Here is a 17,233-nt window from a genome sequence, read left to right as displayed (position 1 = left end):
TTTTTCTTTACCAGCCGAGAGCCGCGGTGGCTCTTGCCGCATCAAGAATTCCTCTCCATTGTACTTAATCCTGCGCTACTAGTAGCCAATTAATTGTGCGTCTCGACACACGCAAGTCGGCTTCAGCCTGGCCAATTCACATTTCCGCTACTCATTTGACTTTCGGCAATGAATTTACCCAAGCGATATAAATGTAACAAGTTGCCTAACGGGAAGCTGACAAGATCGTTTCATAATCGAGAATGCCGAACAGAAGAAGAAAGCCGCTGTCGTATCGACGGAGGGGAATGCTGAAGCAGCGAATTTTTTTGGCTAAATTGGCGATGACGGTTTTGTAGAAATGCGAAGAATTGAGGCTGCAGAGGATATCGCGAGGTGTTGCCTATATGCCAGTCGGCCAAACGACACTGCTTAATTTGCCCCAGAACAGTGACGTCAGAGAGGAACCAGATGGAAAGCAATTCAGTTTTTGATTGATTTAAATGTTTTAAGATCTGTTTTGTCAAATTATCTCTTGTTTATTTAAGCGGTTTTCTTATTATCGTATCTATTTTATAATGATTACTAAAAACAGTTTTACTTATTTGGGTGTCTGGCAAACGATATTCGCTTACAAAGCCAATTAAACCGTGAAGGCTGCGCTTTGATTTTTGAGTGGCTTCTACGATAAAAATTAAATATGCATTTGTTGGTAATCTATACCTATAAAAATGGGTTTCTGTCTGCCCGTATGTTCCTTATAGAATCGGAAACTACTGAACCGATCGGAGTGAAAATTTGCATGTAAAGGTTTTTGGTGCCAGGGAAGGTTCTTATGATGGTTAGAGATCTCTTACCCCACTAAGAGGGGGGGGGGGGCTCCCATACAAATCTATACCTATAAAAATGGATTTCTGTCTGTCTGGCCGTATGTTCCTTATAGAATCGAAAACTACTGAATCGATCGACGTGAAAATTTGCATATAGGGGTTTTTGGGGCCGGGGAAGATTCTTATGATGGTTAGAGATCCCTCCCCCCAAAATTTGACATGTGGGTGTTTTTGGAGACAAGGATATTTTCTATGGTGAATTGAGACCCCTCCCCTCTTTAGAAGGGGAATTATGACCTCTCTCCCCTTTAAGAGGGGGGGCTTCCATACAAATGAAATACAAATTTGCTCATAACTCGAGAGCTAATCAAGCAAATGGAACCAAATTTGGCATGTGAAGGTTTTTGGAGGCAAGAATTTTTCCTATGGTGAATTGGGACCCCTCCCAACTTGAGGAGGGGTGGGGCTCCTATATAAATGAAATACAAATTTCCTCATAACTCAAGAACTAATCAAGCTCTATAGTTTCTCAACTAATTTGACATAAGTTTTATCCTAGTGGGGATCTTTTGCTTGAATGTCTATTCTCTGTGTCTAAACATTGCTTCCTTGCCGACCTGGGCGTTCATATCCCCGATGACGATCTTGATGTCCCGTGGTGAGCAGCTCTCGTACGTTGCCTAGAGGTGCGCATAGAGCGCTTCCTTCTCGTCGTCGGGTCTACCTTCGTGTGGACAATACATGTTTATGATCCTCCATTTTGCCCATCACTACGAAGCCCGTTCCCAGCTCGTTGGTCGCTCCGACGCTCTGGTAAAATTGCACGTTGCCGCCACGGACCCTGCATACCTTTTCGCCTTTGCGACAGTCCTGCAGTGCCACGATGCTAAAATATCGGGGTTCTAACTGATCGAGTAGCACTCTGTCGCCACCGAACGAAATTTAGCGATCTGCAGTTCCAGTTGCAGTTGCAGTACCAAGATTCCATTGCATGTCCTTATTTCGTCGCCTTTGTCTATGCCGAATGTTCTGAGTACAATTTTCTTGACTTTCTTAGTTTTTTAGATTTAGACACTACTAGACGGTACTAAGGCCTACGCTACCAAGTCTCGTGATGGGGTTGCCATCTTAAAGTGTCGAGACAACACTGTGCCTCCTTCCCTGTTGGTATACAACCTCTGTTTCTACCGGGGTTGGTTACCGGATCTCCGCTGAGGTAGCTCGTATTTCGGCTGGTATCACGTGGACGTAGGGATAGGAGGCTAAGCACAACTATGGGATCTGTTTTGCGCTTTATCCAACCATTTACCATCTTTTACCATTTACCTTATGCGTTCATAAGATTATAAAAACCTATTATACCAAGCTAACAAAACTACTAACCCATTTGAAACCTGACGAACGCACTATGCGCTAGCTAGTTCGCGGTTAGCTGATTACCAGTGCCCACCTCTGTAATCTTGCATCAATTTCGAATACATCAATTATTGCACACGAATATCAATAATAATTTATATGCATTATTTATTAACCAAGCTTTGCAATGAATGCACTCTCATCATTTCTTTATGTATGTATTGGTTTATTAAGCAACTACTTTACTACTTTTGTTTTTTTATTCTTACACATCTTTAGTAGTTGGTACGTCTTTCTATTTTCAGGGAGCAGAATAAGATGTTGTATCCTTGGCCTATTGCAGCCTGACCTTGGTTATTACCACAAATTTTGCCCCGGAATTGTTTGGAATTGATCATTGGCGGAATTTGCGCTCATTTCTAGGGTCAGCAGCAGTCGAACCGATCGCCCTTTTTGTAGATGGAACAAACCATTCCTTCCATCCAGTCCTCTGGTAGCTTCTACTTCTCAAAAATCTTGGAATTTATCCAATCTATAGCCATTGCCAGCGTTTCTCCATGTTTATACGACACTACCGGTAGGTGGTCCTCATGTTCATGAGCATTATTCATTGGGGTGAAAACGACCCAAGTTTTGAGCTGGCTCTCATTCATCCATTTTCAATCCGAATTTTGTTTTCTTTGCCTCGTTTAAAATATATGACCCAAAACTGGCCTCTAAAGTAAGTTGGGGAATATTTTGTTGATGTTGACTAATGGCGACTTCAGCGTCGATCCCGGAACAAATGATGAAATGAGACTGATGTACAATAGGAACATTTTGGAGTCGTATAATATACGGTTCCCGAGTTTGGGATGATTTTAGGCTACATAAGTTATTTAATTTATTAATTTATTAATGAATCGTAAAACAACTGCTTGTTTCCAGGCATGATGGGGGGAGGGAGTTTAATCATTTCTTACGTAAGATTTTCATGCACGAAAAAATAATGAAATCACATCACATTTTTTAATAGCAACTCATACTCATACTTGTTGCAAAAATTATTAAATTGATAAGTTAAGTTGTGAAGTGACGAAATCCTCCATGCTGCAAGGAAATGCCTATAGCAACCTGCTGCGTATTTTAGCCTGGCCCTCTCAGGGAAAAGGCAGCCAGCCTACATGTTGCAGAGCCATCTGATATCTTCGGTTTACGCTATCATTCCAACATATTTTGTTGCAATTGCTTATCCCATTCCCGCACGGCAGCCGCAAAATCACGTCACGAGAAACATTTTTGTTTACAAGTAGCTTATTCAACTAATGTATAGCTTCTGACTACCAGTGCTACCAGTATAGTAAACAAAGACGTAGTCCTACGTCAAAAAGTATTGCCTCCTAAACCCCCCACAGGACAAATTTGTTTCCATTTGCTTGATTAGTCCTCAAGTTAAGAGCACAGACAAACAGACATAACACTCGTTTTACATTCTTCGTACCGATTAAACCGTCATTTCAAATTTAGGTTAATTGGGAATGTCTCCGTTTTGGTCAAATTGGTGCTTTTTGACGAAAGAAGTGGAATTCCCCATAAAAAATACTTGCTACTTCGATGGATACCCATGTTGCTATTTGATATTTGGGAATGTCGATCATAGATGGTGCTAATGTTCAGGCTAAATGTTAGGTACGATAATTATTGTTGATTTTTCTTATAAGAGTTATGTCTGTGTTAAGAGGAAATTTGTATTTTATTAGTATGGGAGCCCCCTCTTAAAAAGATGAGGGGTCTCAATTCACCATAGAAAAATTTCTTGCCTCCAAAACCCCGCACATGTCATAGTTGGATCCATTTGCTTGATAAGTTCTTTAGTTATGCAAAAATTTGTGTTTCATTTGTATGAGAGCACCCCGTATTAGGAGAGATACGGTTCTCTAATTATCATAAGAACCTTTCTTGGCCCCAAGAACCCCTAAATGCAAATTTTCACGCCGAACGGCTTAGTAGTTTCCGAGTATATAAGGAACATACGAACAGACAGACAGATAGACAGAAATCCCGGTTCGGTTTCATTCAGTAGTTTAGTAGTTATTATTGTCAATTGCAAGGAAAATTGTACCATCCAAAGTGCGATATCGCTCATAAAAGTGCTATTTTAGCTTAAATCGTTTCGGTGTCTTCGGCGCACTTTTTCGTTATCTTCCAAGCAATAAGTGCGCCTAAGAGACTGAAACGATTTAAGCTAAAATAGCACTTTTATGAGCGATTGCGCACTGATTAATTGGACAATTTTCCTTGCAATTGACAATATCATTTAAAAGATTCATTAAAACGTTTCACTTCTATTTTCGTTTTCACAAATTGCTACCCAGTATATGTAAACAAAGACGTAGTCCTACGTCAAAAATGTCACCCGAAACAGTTACCGGATGTTCCGAAACCGACGCTGAAGTGGCCATTAGTCAACAAAATATTCCTCAACTTACTTTAGGTGCCAGTTTTGGGTCATATCTTTGAAACGAGATAAAGAAAACGAAATTCGGATTGAAAACGGTAGAATGAGGGCAAACTCAAAACTTAAGTTCAAATAATGTGAAACTTTTTCCGATGTTCGTAATGCATTACATTAATTTACAAATTAATTACAAATAAATATTCATAATAATACATCATACTAAATTGGATATTTTAATTGAAATAACATATTCGAAATGAGTATTTTCTAACCATTTCCTTCAATAAAATGAGTAGTTTCCACCCATTATTCTAGTTAATTAAACTGAGTAGAAACTACTCTGTTTTGACAAAATGCCCGGTTACTCAAAAATGAGTAGTTTCCACCCATTTATCCAAGTAAATAAAACTGAGCAAAAACTACTCATTTTGGAGAAAATGTATGCCTACTCATTTTTGAGTGACAGCACCTTTACTCATTTTTGCGTACCCACGGTTTTTCCGAAACTGAGTAGTTTTTTACTCAATTTTGAGTAGCCGAGGTTAAGCGTGTGATGATTTCTGATGTGAACTGTAGTTCACTTGTAGTGAATAAATAAAGGAATAAATCGAATAAAAATATCAGAATAATGACAAGTTTTTATTAAGACGTCAAATTTAATATCGTACTTCTTTTTATAGACCTTCAAATATTTAGTGAAAACGGCTGTTAGTTTAAAAAGTTGGCGTGGTGTATTTCGGAAAAAACGTAAACAGAAATATTTTGAATATCACTCAACGTCGTCAGATTCGACAATGGAATCCAATCTGAGCAGGATATTGAACATGAACCGACAGCAGCTCAATGGACAGTTGTATAAATATACAAATGTAATGAAAGGTATTTAACATTACATACCTACCTTGAAACAAATTTTACATCACTTTCCTTACAGGATGGCAATATCGTTGGTTCGTCGTAGATGCACAAGCTGGTCTTCTTAGTTACTATTTGTGCGATCAATCGAATGACGATACCAATCCTCACATCGTCGGTAACTCACCCAGAGGTCAAGTTCATCTCGCTGGAGCAGTAATCTGTCCAAGCGATGAGGATTCAAAAACTTTTACAGTAAATTGTGCGTCGGGTGATATGCTGAAGTTACGAGCCGGTGATGCTCGCGCAAGACAAGAATGGGTTGACGGCTTACGAGCTATCGTAGAAAGTCATTCAAACTCAGCAACATCACTTGCTCCAAGAGATCAGCTGGCGGCTCACGATGCATTTGGAGCAGCACGACAGCAAATGCAGCAAACAGAATTAAGTAATGCGGCGCTTGCTCGAGCAATTGAAAGCGTTAGTAATCCGTTATTGCCAACGGATCCAGATTTACTAATGTTGAAAGCCCTCTCTGCTGCCAGTACACACTGTTTATTACAGTGCTTAGGACTTTTGCAGCGATATAATGAGTTTGCTGATACACGAAATGAACCAGCGTTTTAACATGACGCAATTTGTTTTTCTTGAGATCTTATTTATGGCCATTATTACAAATATATTTCAACGGATATATATTTATCAAAAGAAACATCTGTGAGCCGAAACAAAAACAGCGGATCGTTACGTTTGCTTTATCTTTGAAAATGTATTCAATAAATAGTAAGCAACAAAATATCTCTAATATAAAATTTTCAACATTACATGAGTGCAATAGCTCTCTATCGTTTACTTTTCTTCTTTTCTTTCTTATGTTTTTTCGACTTTTTATGATCTTTATTTTTTTTCTTTTTGCTTTTACTGATTACAGCGCTGTCCTTTTCTATCCATTTTTCTACAACACCATGGGAAGCACATTTTTTAATGGCTGCTTCCAAACGGGCATCCAATGCTTCATTAGATGCCAAAGTTGGCAAAATGGATTGTTTCACTGCGATTGGATCGGGAAGCTTTGGGCCATAATACTCCTCAGTTACTCCTGCGCGTGCTGAATGGGAAGAAGACTCTGCTGATACAGGTTGTTGAGGTGCCTTGGTTCCTAGTGATTGCGGAGTTACTTTAATTTCTAGTATACTTTTGAAGATACCACGCGGTGGGGAATCGTTTCTAAGGACATTAATTTCACTCGCTGGTTTTATGGCAACAAGACTTTCAACCAGCTTAAGCTTTTCACTTGCGGTCATTGATGATGCTTCCGATTTCTCCATTACCTGTTCGTCATTGCTATCTTCTTCATCGCTACTGCAAAATATTGATTGAAAAAGATCCTTCTTTTCTTCTGGTTTTTTGTTGACACATTCTAATACTATCAGTTCTAACTTCGATTGTTTTGCAGGTTTCTTTTCAATAACTTTGATGGTACCTTCGTTGGAAACTAAAGGTTTCCTTGATATACCGGCGGAGCTGGTTGAAGGTATATCTGTTTCTATAAACTTTGTTATCGTTGATTCTCTCACCGGTGCATATTCCACCAGTTTCGCGCTACTTTGTGGAATTACCACTGGTGTTACAAAATTGGACTTATTGTTTATTGGTGTCTCAAGGTAGTCGAAAACAGAAAACTTTATTTTAGGTTTTTCAATTTCCTTTTCTATCGTTCCGCCAAAAGGCTCCGGAACATTGAAGCGTTTGCAAAGATCCTTATTTGGTTTCCACATAGATTTTGATCGTCTCATTTTAATATCAGTTTTGGTTGAGCTTTCGATTTGCTTTTCCGCCACTATACTAGACTCGGTTACAAAGCGATCGGACATAAGACCATCCATAGGCCGATACATACGTTGAGCTTGGACAAATTCATTTAACTCACGTTCTCTATCCCATTCCGACATCCCAAGAGGCTGAAGCGAAGCAAGAAAATGTCGGTTTGTGCTATACTGCTCATTTGGCTTGAATAAAATAAATTGTTCGTATCGGTCTTGTTTGTCAGGATCAGTTATGAATGGCTTGAAACCTTCTTTAGTAGACCCCAAATTTGACATCTGTGTCTGGAAATTGGACAACAGAGGACCCTTAAGATTCTGTTTTACTTGTTCGCATGAACTGCCTTTATGAAATATTTTGGCGGCGGCATCGATTTCAGTTTTCCTATCCAGTATACGTGGAGCTATATTTTCTGACGATTTCGATTCTGCAGCCTGAGTTTCTCCTAAAACATGGCTACGTTCTATTGGAGTCATGTCATGCCGTCCAAGACCATGAATATGATGCTCTTTCTTCTCCAAATTCTTGGCACGTTTCTCATCCAACGGCTCAAACCTGCTAAATCTTTTTACCCAGTTTCGCGGTATAAAATTTTCTGGGATAGTTATATTGTATACTTTTTTGGATTGTTTGCAGGTTATTTTTTTTGGACAGAAACCTTCTAAACAGTTGAACTTAGCATTAAGCTCTTTAATAGTTGTCTTTTTAGATCCGTTTTCTAACGAAAAGTCGTACTTAGACATATCATCTTTAGCATATATATCTTCATCATCGTCTTCCAAAGCCCCGACTCCAAAAGCTTGACCGCGAATGGAAAGTTTCTTATTATTTTGGTCAACGACTTCTAATGTATCAAATAAGTTGAACCCGCTCGCAGCTTCACGTTGCAGTCCACAGTAACCAAGACCAAAAGTGTTTTGTTTAATCGCTGCTACAAGAGGGTCGAAATCGTCTGGAGCAAAAGTGACCTCATAATCAGAGAAATCACTTTCGGAATCGGTTGAGCTATTACTTTCGGTATTTACAGTTGGAAGTGCACATCCGTACATTTTCATTACATATTCTTCCTTCTTGTTTCGTTCCCTTGTTTTCTTTTTTGCAGTCCTACTCTGTCGATCACCAATACCCTGTCCTTCTCGCCATCCCATTTTTTTCAATATACAGACAGCTGTTTTTTCTTTTGCTGGTCTCAACAATGATTTTAAAACTGGTTGACCAGGAATTGGACCAGCCATGTTGATCTGAGCTATAGAACGTTTCACACCCTTGCTGCAATGTGCAAAATCCTCCTTTGCCTGAACTCTCTGAGGTGCTATTCCAAATTCGCCTAGATCCTCATCATCCATAAAATCCATTGGATTCTGCAATTTGAACGTACCTTTGTCCTTACGGGAACTCTTGAATTCTGTAGGTCTCCATCCTTCTTCCGAACCGACAGTATTCCAATACCCCGCTGAAAAGCCTCCGGTAAAAGCACCGTGGAAACGTCTTTTACCATTAACATCAAGTACTATTTGATCTTCAACAGAGACTGGTTTCTTTGCGGGAATTTCATCTGAAGACAAATTTCCAATCTTAGACAAAATAATTAAACAAATATATATTTACTAACCTTCTCCATATGAGGGCAATGGAGTCCCATATTTGCAAAAGATTTCTTCATTGTCTTCCATATTTTGAAAATATTAAATCGCAAGAACGATAAAAGTAAATATTCGTGAGATTTCTCTTCTCGGTCTCGCTCGAACCAAAACAATAAAGCAGAGATGCCATATTTTCTAAAAAAAATATCTGCAACTGCTCGAAAACCGGAAAAATCGAGCAGTTTTACGGCTACTCGAATTTTCTGGGTTTAAGCTGACTAAGAGCATCCGTAACGGTGCGCTAGTATTTTAGTTGCTCTGGTGACTTTGAACAGCGCTGCTATATTTTTAGTCACTCGTTTTCGTACCGGTCGTTGCTATCGCTATCAGTGATGGTCGCATGCATTTTCAATGAGCGCATAGAGCTTTCTGACAGCTCAAGCACCCACACTAGCGAACACGAAATACGCGTGTATATACATGATGTTTACCTCATTTTGGGAAACAGCTGATGCTGGAGGCAAAGTAAATTGATATATACCGGGTATGTGACCATCGAGGGTTGCATTAGTGTGTGTAGAAAGAAGAAGAAATAGTTCTGAAATATGGTGGAACTTGCATGAAAATTAAAACTAAATTAATTGTAATTAATGAATGCAGCTATATTATTCCAGAGAAATATTTGAACATTTACAATGAAATGTAAGGAATATATTTTAAAGTCATTTGCACTTGTAGCCTTCTTTATTATACGTAAAAAATTTGAGAACATGGATGACTAACTATTTCGATGTGCAATTGAAAAATGAATTAATGTTTCTAATACTTCACGATCAATACGGTATAAGGTTGCTTAAATTAAAACACGTTCCATCCAACATTTTGCTTGCATGATGCTCTTGAATATCTGCCTTTGATGTCTTCTTTTAAAAAATAGTTTTATTCGAATAGATGCTTGTGCTACTGCTTGAAAATCCTTAAGTTGAAGTCACTGTTCCAAGATGATACCTTTTTATCATAAATTTACCCGTCTCAACACTACGTAGAAAACCATAAAAAGTAATCTTAGATTGCTACAAAACGGTCTTAGAAGATAATTAACACTTTAAAAGCTTACCAGAAATCAGACGAAAAATATCGCGGGCGGATAACAATGTTGCTCATGCTGCTTATTGAACAATCATGTCCGAGCATTTTAAAAAAAATCTTTTTTGTTTTACTACTTGTAGGAAAGCGATATAACGACATTTCTTTGAGATATCTTGATACCGTTTTGACAAAAAAATTACCGCTTGCAATTTGGAATGTTGCACTTCATTGTATTCATGAAAATACATACTAGATATAATGTTCTAAGCATAAACATAAAAACTGTGAGAGAAAAAATAGACAAATTTTGCGTATCCAACGATTTTTTTAAAAAATTAACTAATTTTCCATACAAAATGCTCGAAATCTTAGAACTAGTGTAGATGTGTTAGTGCAAAGTGTATATGACAGCTCGCATTGTCATATACCTGGTATATATCAATTTACTTTGCCACACAGCGTCGGTGCAGCGTACTCAAAGGTGAGTGTGTTGTTTCTTCACACTCACACTTGTTAGTCTCCTCTTTTCCATCGTGTTTCGCTAGTTCGCACAGAGGAAGCGTGCGCTGGCACGAACAGCCAAAACTGCGTAGATATCACACAAATGCAAGACGGCACGGAATAGAAGACATAGCAGTAGTATTCGCGTAGCGCTTGCTATGTTACATAGATGATGTATTTCGTGTATATACTGCCGCTATTCGCATAACAGTCCCAGTTTCTATGGAGATGGACTGTTATGTAAATAGCGGCAGTATAAATTCGTAATACATCATATACGCAACATTGCTAGCGCTACGTGAATACCCCTAGCATATTTTTCCGTTCGATGCAGCAAGTGAGTTTGAATAAAATAGTATAAATTTTGAATAAGATATCTATCAATTCGAAACAAATAATCCTTGAAACACAGAGAACAGATTAACAGGCTCGAAGGACGTAATCGATTTTTCGTGTGTAAAATCTGTCGGTGGCGCCCTCCAGAAATAGTTTGCCAAACGCAACAAAAAATATCCATGTACCTTTATCAATATTTCTTTGTGCTGGAGTTACATAGCAGTGATGGCAGCGACATCAAGATTTAGTTTGCCACTTACTGCTCGAGGGGTGCTCTATTGAAGGATTACTCGTAGATTACATAAAAACCTTTTACACACTTTTTGTCGATTACCTGGTAGTCTGTTCTCTGTGCTTGAAATAAACAGTAATTATATTTTGCAATTTATGGTGACAAGCTAGGTGACAAGTACCAACTAATATTTTAGGGTTTTAGCATTGTCAGGATTTTTGTTGCAGTTGCAGCATACTGCATATGCGAAGTTTAAGATAATTGAAAATATCCTATTTTCTTAATATTAGGCCAAAAATATAGACTTAGAGCGAATAGACCGAGGGTGAGAGTCGAACTCACAGGTCTCAATCTTTAGTCGAATGTGTTGTTTAAGGGGACATAAACGATTAAAAATGTGTGTGTGTGTGTGTGTGTGTGTGTGTGTGTGTGTGTGTGTGTGTGTGTGTGTGTGTATGTGTGTGTATGTGTGTGTGTGTGTGTGTGTGTGTGTGTGTGTGTGTGTGTGTGTGTGTGTGTGTGTGTGTGTGTGTGTGTGTGTGTATGTGTGTGTGTGTGTGTGTGTGTGTGTGTGTGTGTGTGTGTGTGTGTGTGTGTGTGTGTGTGTGTGTGTGTGTGTGTGTGTGTGTTGTAACTCTTGACTTTAGTTATCTGTTTCTCGGATATGGCTTAACCGATTTGATCGCCGTTAAGCTTGTTTGAAAGGTGTTACTGATCACTATTGAATTGTTTTGCAGTCCGAGGTTTCGTTTAAAAGTTAGGCCATTGCAAATAATTTCAAAAGTTTTTGCCCCCCCCCCTTGGAAATTGGCTTGAAAAATCAGGGGGGCAAAAAGTAAGTTGTAGGGTATGAGTTCATTTTTTGCATAAAATCAATTGTCTGTGGGCTCTACAGCTTGAAAAACTCGAAAAATGAGTGTACGAGTTGAGTTAATGCTTCTAGCACGAAACAAAAATGGAAATTCAAACAACGAAATTTCCGAAAATCGGCCGAAAAATTTTTCTTTCGTTTTTTTTTTCGAGCAAAAAAAAATATATTAATCTTAGGCATTTTTACCGATATTCTGAAACTCCGTTGTTCGAATTTCTATTTCTGTTTCGTGCTAGAAGCATTAACTCAACTCGTACACTCATTTTTCGAGTTTTTCAGGCTGTAGAACCCAAAAACTTTTGAAATTATTTGCAATGGCCTTATTTGAAAAAAAATCATACACAAAGTCATACACATAAGCATTCCAGTGCGGCGTAAAACAACCACGCCGAATAAAACGCCGCTCCTGGAAAACACGATTTTCAAACTTTATGTACCTTTTTCTCAGAAATTACACAACGTATGCAATTGACTTGTCTTGTGACAAACACCTTATGTTTGATAAATTAATATCCCACAAGCATTAGTTGAAGCATATACCTGAATGAACAAGAAAAAAGAAATTACATTGTGCTTAGCTGCGCGACTAATGGAGTGTTAACTAACACATTTATTTACAGGTTATCCCTATGTCTAAGTGTCCCCCGCATCTCTGTGTGTCACCGTTGCTAATAGGAATGTTTTATAAAAAATAGTGAACTAGCGGACAATGTTTTTTTAATATTAACTATTATTACTATGTGATGCCGTGCAGTAATTTTAGTTTTAATTTAATATGTATTTGTTGTTGAACATCACTTAAAAATGATCGCAAAAAAATTTATGTTGACCCCCTAAAATTGATTTTTGTTGAAAAATATATTTAAAAATCAACATTTTTTTTTCAAACTGCATTATACGATGTAGGTTCACAAACTTCACTTTCCATGTAAATATCATGGATCTTGTTTTATGACTTAGCTATTCCCGTTGACTCACTGTTGACTACTCTCGCCTACTGTTCAATGTTTTGTGTCAATGTTAATTAAGGTGCGACTTGTTCATTTTTGATCAATGTTACTTCTGTCGCCATCCTAATATTTGTGGGGTGTGGCCAAAGTTTCTTAGAAACATCGGGCAACATTAATGTTGGGAAAATTATAAAAACATGCTACATGCTACATGTCAGTTTTTAGATAGTGCCTACTTGCTAATACCGCGAAAATGGTTGAACGAAATCATGTCGGACTCGATTATTAACTAAATGCGTCGATTATACTACAACATGCAACATTGGTGTATTTTATTCATAATTAAATGTTTAGCCGTTAAAAATCAAATCAAAAATTATTTCGTATATGCCATAAACACCAATATCGAGACAATTAAATCCTTATATGGTAGTTTGGAATAACCCACGCGGTTTTTACGTTGATGGCAACAATAGAATCTATTCGAAAATCGGACCAGAATGGAGCGCGGACAACCAGGTGTGATTTGTAATACAGTAGGATTTCGAAACCGTGCTAAAATCGAGTCCCTTTTTGGAAATGAAAAAATAGAATGTAAATGCGTAGGAAATAGACTAAATATTATTAATCAACGATTGCAACTATTTTATCTTTGAAAAGTTCGCTTAGAGCTATTTGTCCGGTGCAAGTAAGTTTTTGGCAATCTGCGGTAAGACGTAGTCCTACGGCAATAAAAATATGATTGTTCGAAATATCCTATAACCGCCAGCTCCACGCGAAAAAGTCATTCATTGACATGCATCATAGAAGCATTTAGATTTCTGTGTAGCTCATCGAAACGGAACAACACAAAGCGTACTCCCCAATAAACTGCTTCCAAGTGACTTCTCAGTATCTTTACCACTGCAGCGCGCTGGTGAACTATACAGTTCTATGAAGTGTGAATTCACAGTAAGGATCGCACAGCCAAGTCACACTTGTATCTCACAGTGAAGCCACTGCCACTGCCAGTGAAGTGGCCTTCACAGTGGCAGTGTAGTTGTTTTCATGTCCGCTTTGTGCGGTGTTTCGGAGAAGAAAAGACGCTGTCGTCAGTTCCATTGCCACTTACACTGCATCTAGGAGCCAGTGAACTAATGATTATACCTCTGCATCCTTGCTATTCGCTGAGAGAACTGTGTGAATCACTCTTCGCACCCGCTGCAAGTTGAGGTGCTGGCCATCCCTGCTTGCGAGTACCTTGCCGTTCCGTGATATGACGTTCCGGACGCGTGTGAATGCGCACATTGAAAATGCATGCGACCATCACTGACGTTCCGTTACGATACGTTCCCAAGCAACCAAAAGTTCGAATATTACTTGACACGCGAACTCGAAAGTTCATAATTAGTTCAGATTCAGTTCCGTGGAACTTTCTTGCTGATTAGTAGTGTATATCAAGTATCCAGCTTTTTACGCGCTATAATGGTGGCCGCTATAAATTGTGATCGTAATATGCGAACAATCTTTTTGACAACTCTGCATACATCAAATCTGGCACTCTTCTCTTGCAACACGTATGCAGAGTTGGTGCTCCCGGAATTTTTTGACACTTAGTATCAACAAATGCAATGTGATAACCTTTCACCGTAGACAGAAACCGATCATGTTTACTTATTCAATTGCGGGACACAGACTGCAACGGGTCTACCAAATTAGAGACTTGAGAGTTACTCTTGACTGTGAGTTGACCTTCAAACCTCACTACAACGACATTCTGACGAAAGCCAACAGACAACTTGGTTTTATATTCAAAATCTCCGAAGACTTTCGCGACCCGCTGTGCCTACGGGCGTTGTATTGGGCACTAGTCCGCTCAGTTCTTGAGTTTAGTAGTGTGGTATGGTGTCCATACCAAGCGTGTTGGATTGCTAGATTCGAGCGGGTACAAAAAAGGTTTGTTCGCTACGCACTTCGTTGGCTACCATGGCATGATGCTACGAACCTGCCTTCCTACACTGATCGCTGTCGGCTACTTGGAATTGATACCCTAGAACGGAGAAGATTCATCGCACAAGCTCTCTTTGCTGCTAAGATCATCACTTCGGAAGTCGATTCGCCTGAACTACTCTGGCAGTTTTACTTCTATGCTCCAAAAAGAGTTATACGTCAACGCAACTTTTTACACCTCGCAGTTCGTAGTCGACAATACGGACAAAATGAGCCAATCCGTGCCATTGCCAGTGCATTCAATCTCGCTTACAGCATTTTTGACTTTAACATTCCATTGCATGTTTTTATGAGAAGACTATCATGATCCTGTGTTCGTTTTATTTTTCATTAAGACAATATTTTGTCAGATGAATTTTATTCAATAAATAAATAAATAAACAAATAAACACTACCGTGCTCTTTCTTTCGTTTACGCCAAAGAAGGAGATCAGAATTATGCGAAATGTAAACAAAACTATTGCTCTCCTTCTTTTGCGTAAACGAAAGAAAGAGCAACACTGCCGTACAGGAGAAGAGTGCCCAGTTTTGATGTATGCAGAGTTGTCAAAAAGATTGTTCGCATATTACGAACACAATTTATAGCGTCCGCCATTATAGCGCGTAAAAAGCTGGTTACGTGGAACTAAATGCTTTAAGAAGTTCTGTGAGTATTTCATACCCAAGGAGCAAAGCGGATGCACTTAAAAGAGCAGGTGTGGAATAAGAGTTGTGTGGTAGCATCCGGTGCTGAATAAGCGAATTTGCTGAAGTACGCGTTGTTTAAACGTTATATCTCACATTTTTCCTAGCTTCTAGTCAACATCTAGGGTAACCAACGTATTTTGGACCCCCTCAGCAGCTGTACATAATTTGGACACTTACAGCAAAATCAAATGCAAGTGTCCAAATTATGTACAGCTGCTGATGGGGTCCAAAATAGGTTGGTTACCCTACATGTTGTTATTTAAGTGTGGAATGAGAGTCGAATAGGCATTGTGCAAACGTATCAGCAGCACAGCTAAGAGCAGGTGTGGAATACCGGTCGCTTAAAAGCTACCGTATCAGCTAAGATCAATTGTGGAGTAAAAGTGGAATAAGCATTGTGCAAACGTATCAGCAGTATTACAGAAAGCACGTGTAGAATACCGCCATCCGGGGTGACATTGTGCCACGGGGGTGAGATTGTGCTAAAAACCGAAAATGTTTCTTTAAGAAAATATATTAAAACCATGAAAATTGGGGACTCAAATTCAAAATGATTTGAAACATAACATATTAATTAATAACTTGGAAGGGAACACAGATAATATTAACGAACGATTTGGCGTAAATAGTGTTTCAAAGTTCAGGGTCAAAAATACTCGAAAAAAACGTTACCAAAAAATGTCCCATATAAACAAACCCAAATATGAAATCGCATCAACTTGCTATTCTGAATGTATATAAAGTATTCATTTATAATGTAGTGAAAGGTTATTATGCGTTAGTTGGCTTTTGTTTACGAAAAAAACATTTTCCTACGTTATGCACTTTCCGCGCTTCACTGGGGCGAGATTGTGCCAAGCTATAATGAGCCACCCAGTGTATGAAATTCATACACACAACAAAAATACGCCGGCGTACACTAATACACTCGTATGGCTTACAAGCGAGCACAATATTTTGACAGATTACATTGTATTATCTTTTTTAGAGCAAACAGCGTCGTAAGTCTGCTAAGTCATATATTAATTATAGTAATTAAAACTATCATTTAACTTACAGAGAATGGTTCGCAAACATAGGCGCATTCCTGGGTCACGGTCTTACCAAAATTACCCCAAGGACAAGTTGGATTTGTGTCTTAAGGCAATCAAAAATGGTATGATTCACCGGGAAGCGGCCGAAAAGTTTGGAATTCCAAGGAGCACCATTTTTAACAAGCTTCACGGTAATCGTAACAAACTGTTCGGTGGTCAAACTTTATTCTCACCAGAGGAAGAAGACATTTTTGTGAAATGCTTGGTAGCTATGTGTGACGCGGGGTTTCCTGTGAACGAGGAAGATTTACGGCATGTTGTCAAGGACTACCTCGTCAAGGTCGGCAGAACCGTTGATCGCTTCAAAGACAACTATCCTGGCCCAGATTGGGCTAAATCGTTCCTTAATCGGCACTCCGACCTTTCTGTACGCTTCGTTCCTAATATTAAAAAAAATCGGGCAGCTATTACACCGGAGATCTTGACGAATTACATTAATAATTTAAGAAATGTGACAGCCGATATTCCCCCACAAAACATCATCAATTATGATGAGACGAACCTGACAGACGATCCTGGTGCTCGGAAGTGTATTGTGCAAAGAGGTGTTAAATATCCGGGAAATATTTTGAACACGTCAAAAAGCAGTATTTCACTAATGATGTCAGGTAGTGCGGCAG

At 38.8% G+C, this 17,233-nt stretch overlaps 2 protein-coding genes across 4 annotated transcripts; one reads left to right on the top strand and one right to left on the bottom strand.

Moving 5' to 3' along the window:
• The first annotated feature begins 5,150 nt into the window (after positions 1-5,150).
• Positions 5,151-6,728, top strand: LOC128733921 (oxysterol-binding protein-related protein 11). 3 transcript variants are annotated; one of them, XM_053827795.1, is made up of 3 exons: positions 5,151-5,174; positions 5,283-5,481; positions 5,537-6,391. In XM_053827795.1, exons 2-3 carry the CDS (start codon positions 5,397-5,399, stop codon positions 6,082-6,084), a joined length of 633 nt encoding a protein of 210 aa, XP_053683770.1. In that variant the 5' UTR covers positions 5,151-5,174; positions 5,283-5,396; the 3' UTR covers positions 6,085-6,391. The 3 variants fall into 3 exon arrangements, 2 of the variants coding, with proteins under 2 accessions (XP_053683770.1, XP_053683769.1); XR_008411957.1 differs by lacking the exon at positions 5,151-5,174 and having other exon boundaries at positions 5,208-5,481; positions 5,537-6,240; positions 6,389-6,728; XM_053827794.1 differs by lacking the exon at positions 5,151-5,174 and having other exon boundaries at positions 5,208-5,481.
• Positions 6,207-9,006, bottom strand: LOC128733920 (G patch domain-containing protein 1 homolog). The gene is made up of 2 exons (XM_053827793.1): positions 8,894-9,006; positions 6,207-8,836 (listed from the first exon to the last, which is right to left on the bottom strand). The coding sequence occupies exons 1-2, from the start codon at positions 8,952-8,954 to the stop codon at positions 6,300-6,302; spliced, it is 2,598 nt and encodes an 865-aa protein (XP_053683768.1). The 5' UTR covers positions 8,955-9,006; the 3' UTR covers positions 6,207-6,299.
• Between the last annotated feature and the right edge of the window lie 8,227 nt (positions 9,007-17,233).

Source organism: Sabethes cyaneus, chromosome 2 (genome assembly GCF_943734655.1).
Source record: "Sabethes cyaneus chromosome 2, idSabCyanKW18_F2, whole genome shotgun sequence".
Taxonomy (NCBI): Eukaryota; Metazoa; Arthropoda; class Insecta; order Diptera; family Culicidae; genus Sabethes; species Sabethes cyaneus.
Note: the sequence above shows the minus strand (reverse complement) of the source record. Positions and strands in the feature narration are given on the sequence as shown.

Bases quoted from the DNA above. Each gene is read 5' to 3' on its own strand.
- LOC128733921 (XM_053827795.1), top strand. From the start codon at position 5,397: ATGGAATCCAATCTGAGCAGGATATTGAACATGAACCGACAGCAGCTC. The intron at 5,482-5,536 runs GTATTTAACATT...CTTTCCTTACAG, and splicing joins ATATACAAATGTAATGAAAG to GATGGCAATATCGTTGGTTC.
- LOC128733920 (XM_053827793.1), bottom strand. From the start codon at position 8,954: ATGGAAGACAATGAAGAAATCTTTTGCAAATATGGGACTCCATTGCCC. The intron at 8,837-8,893 runs GTTAGTAAATAT...ATTTGTCTTCAG, and splicing joins ATTGCCCTCATATGGAGAAG to ATGAAATTCCCGCAAAGAAA.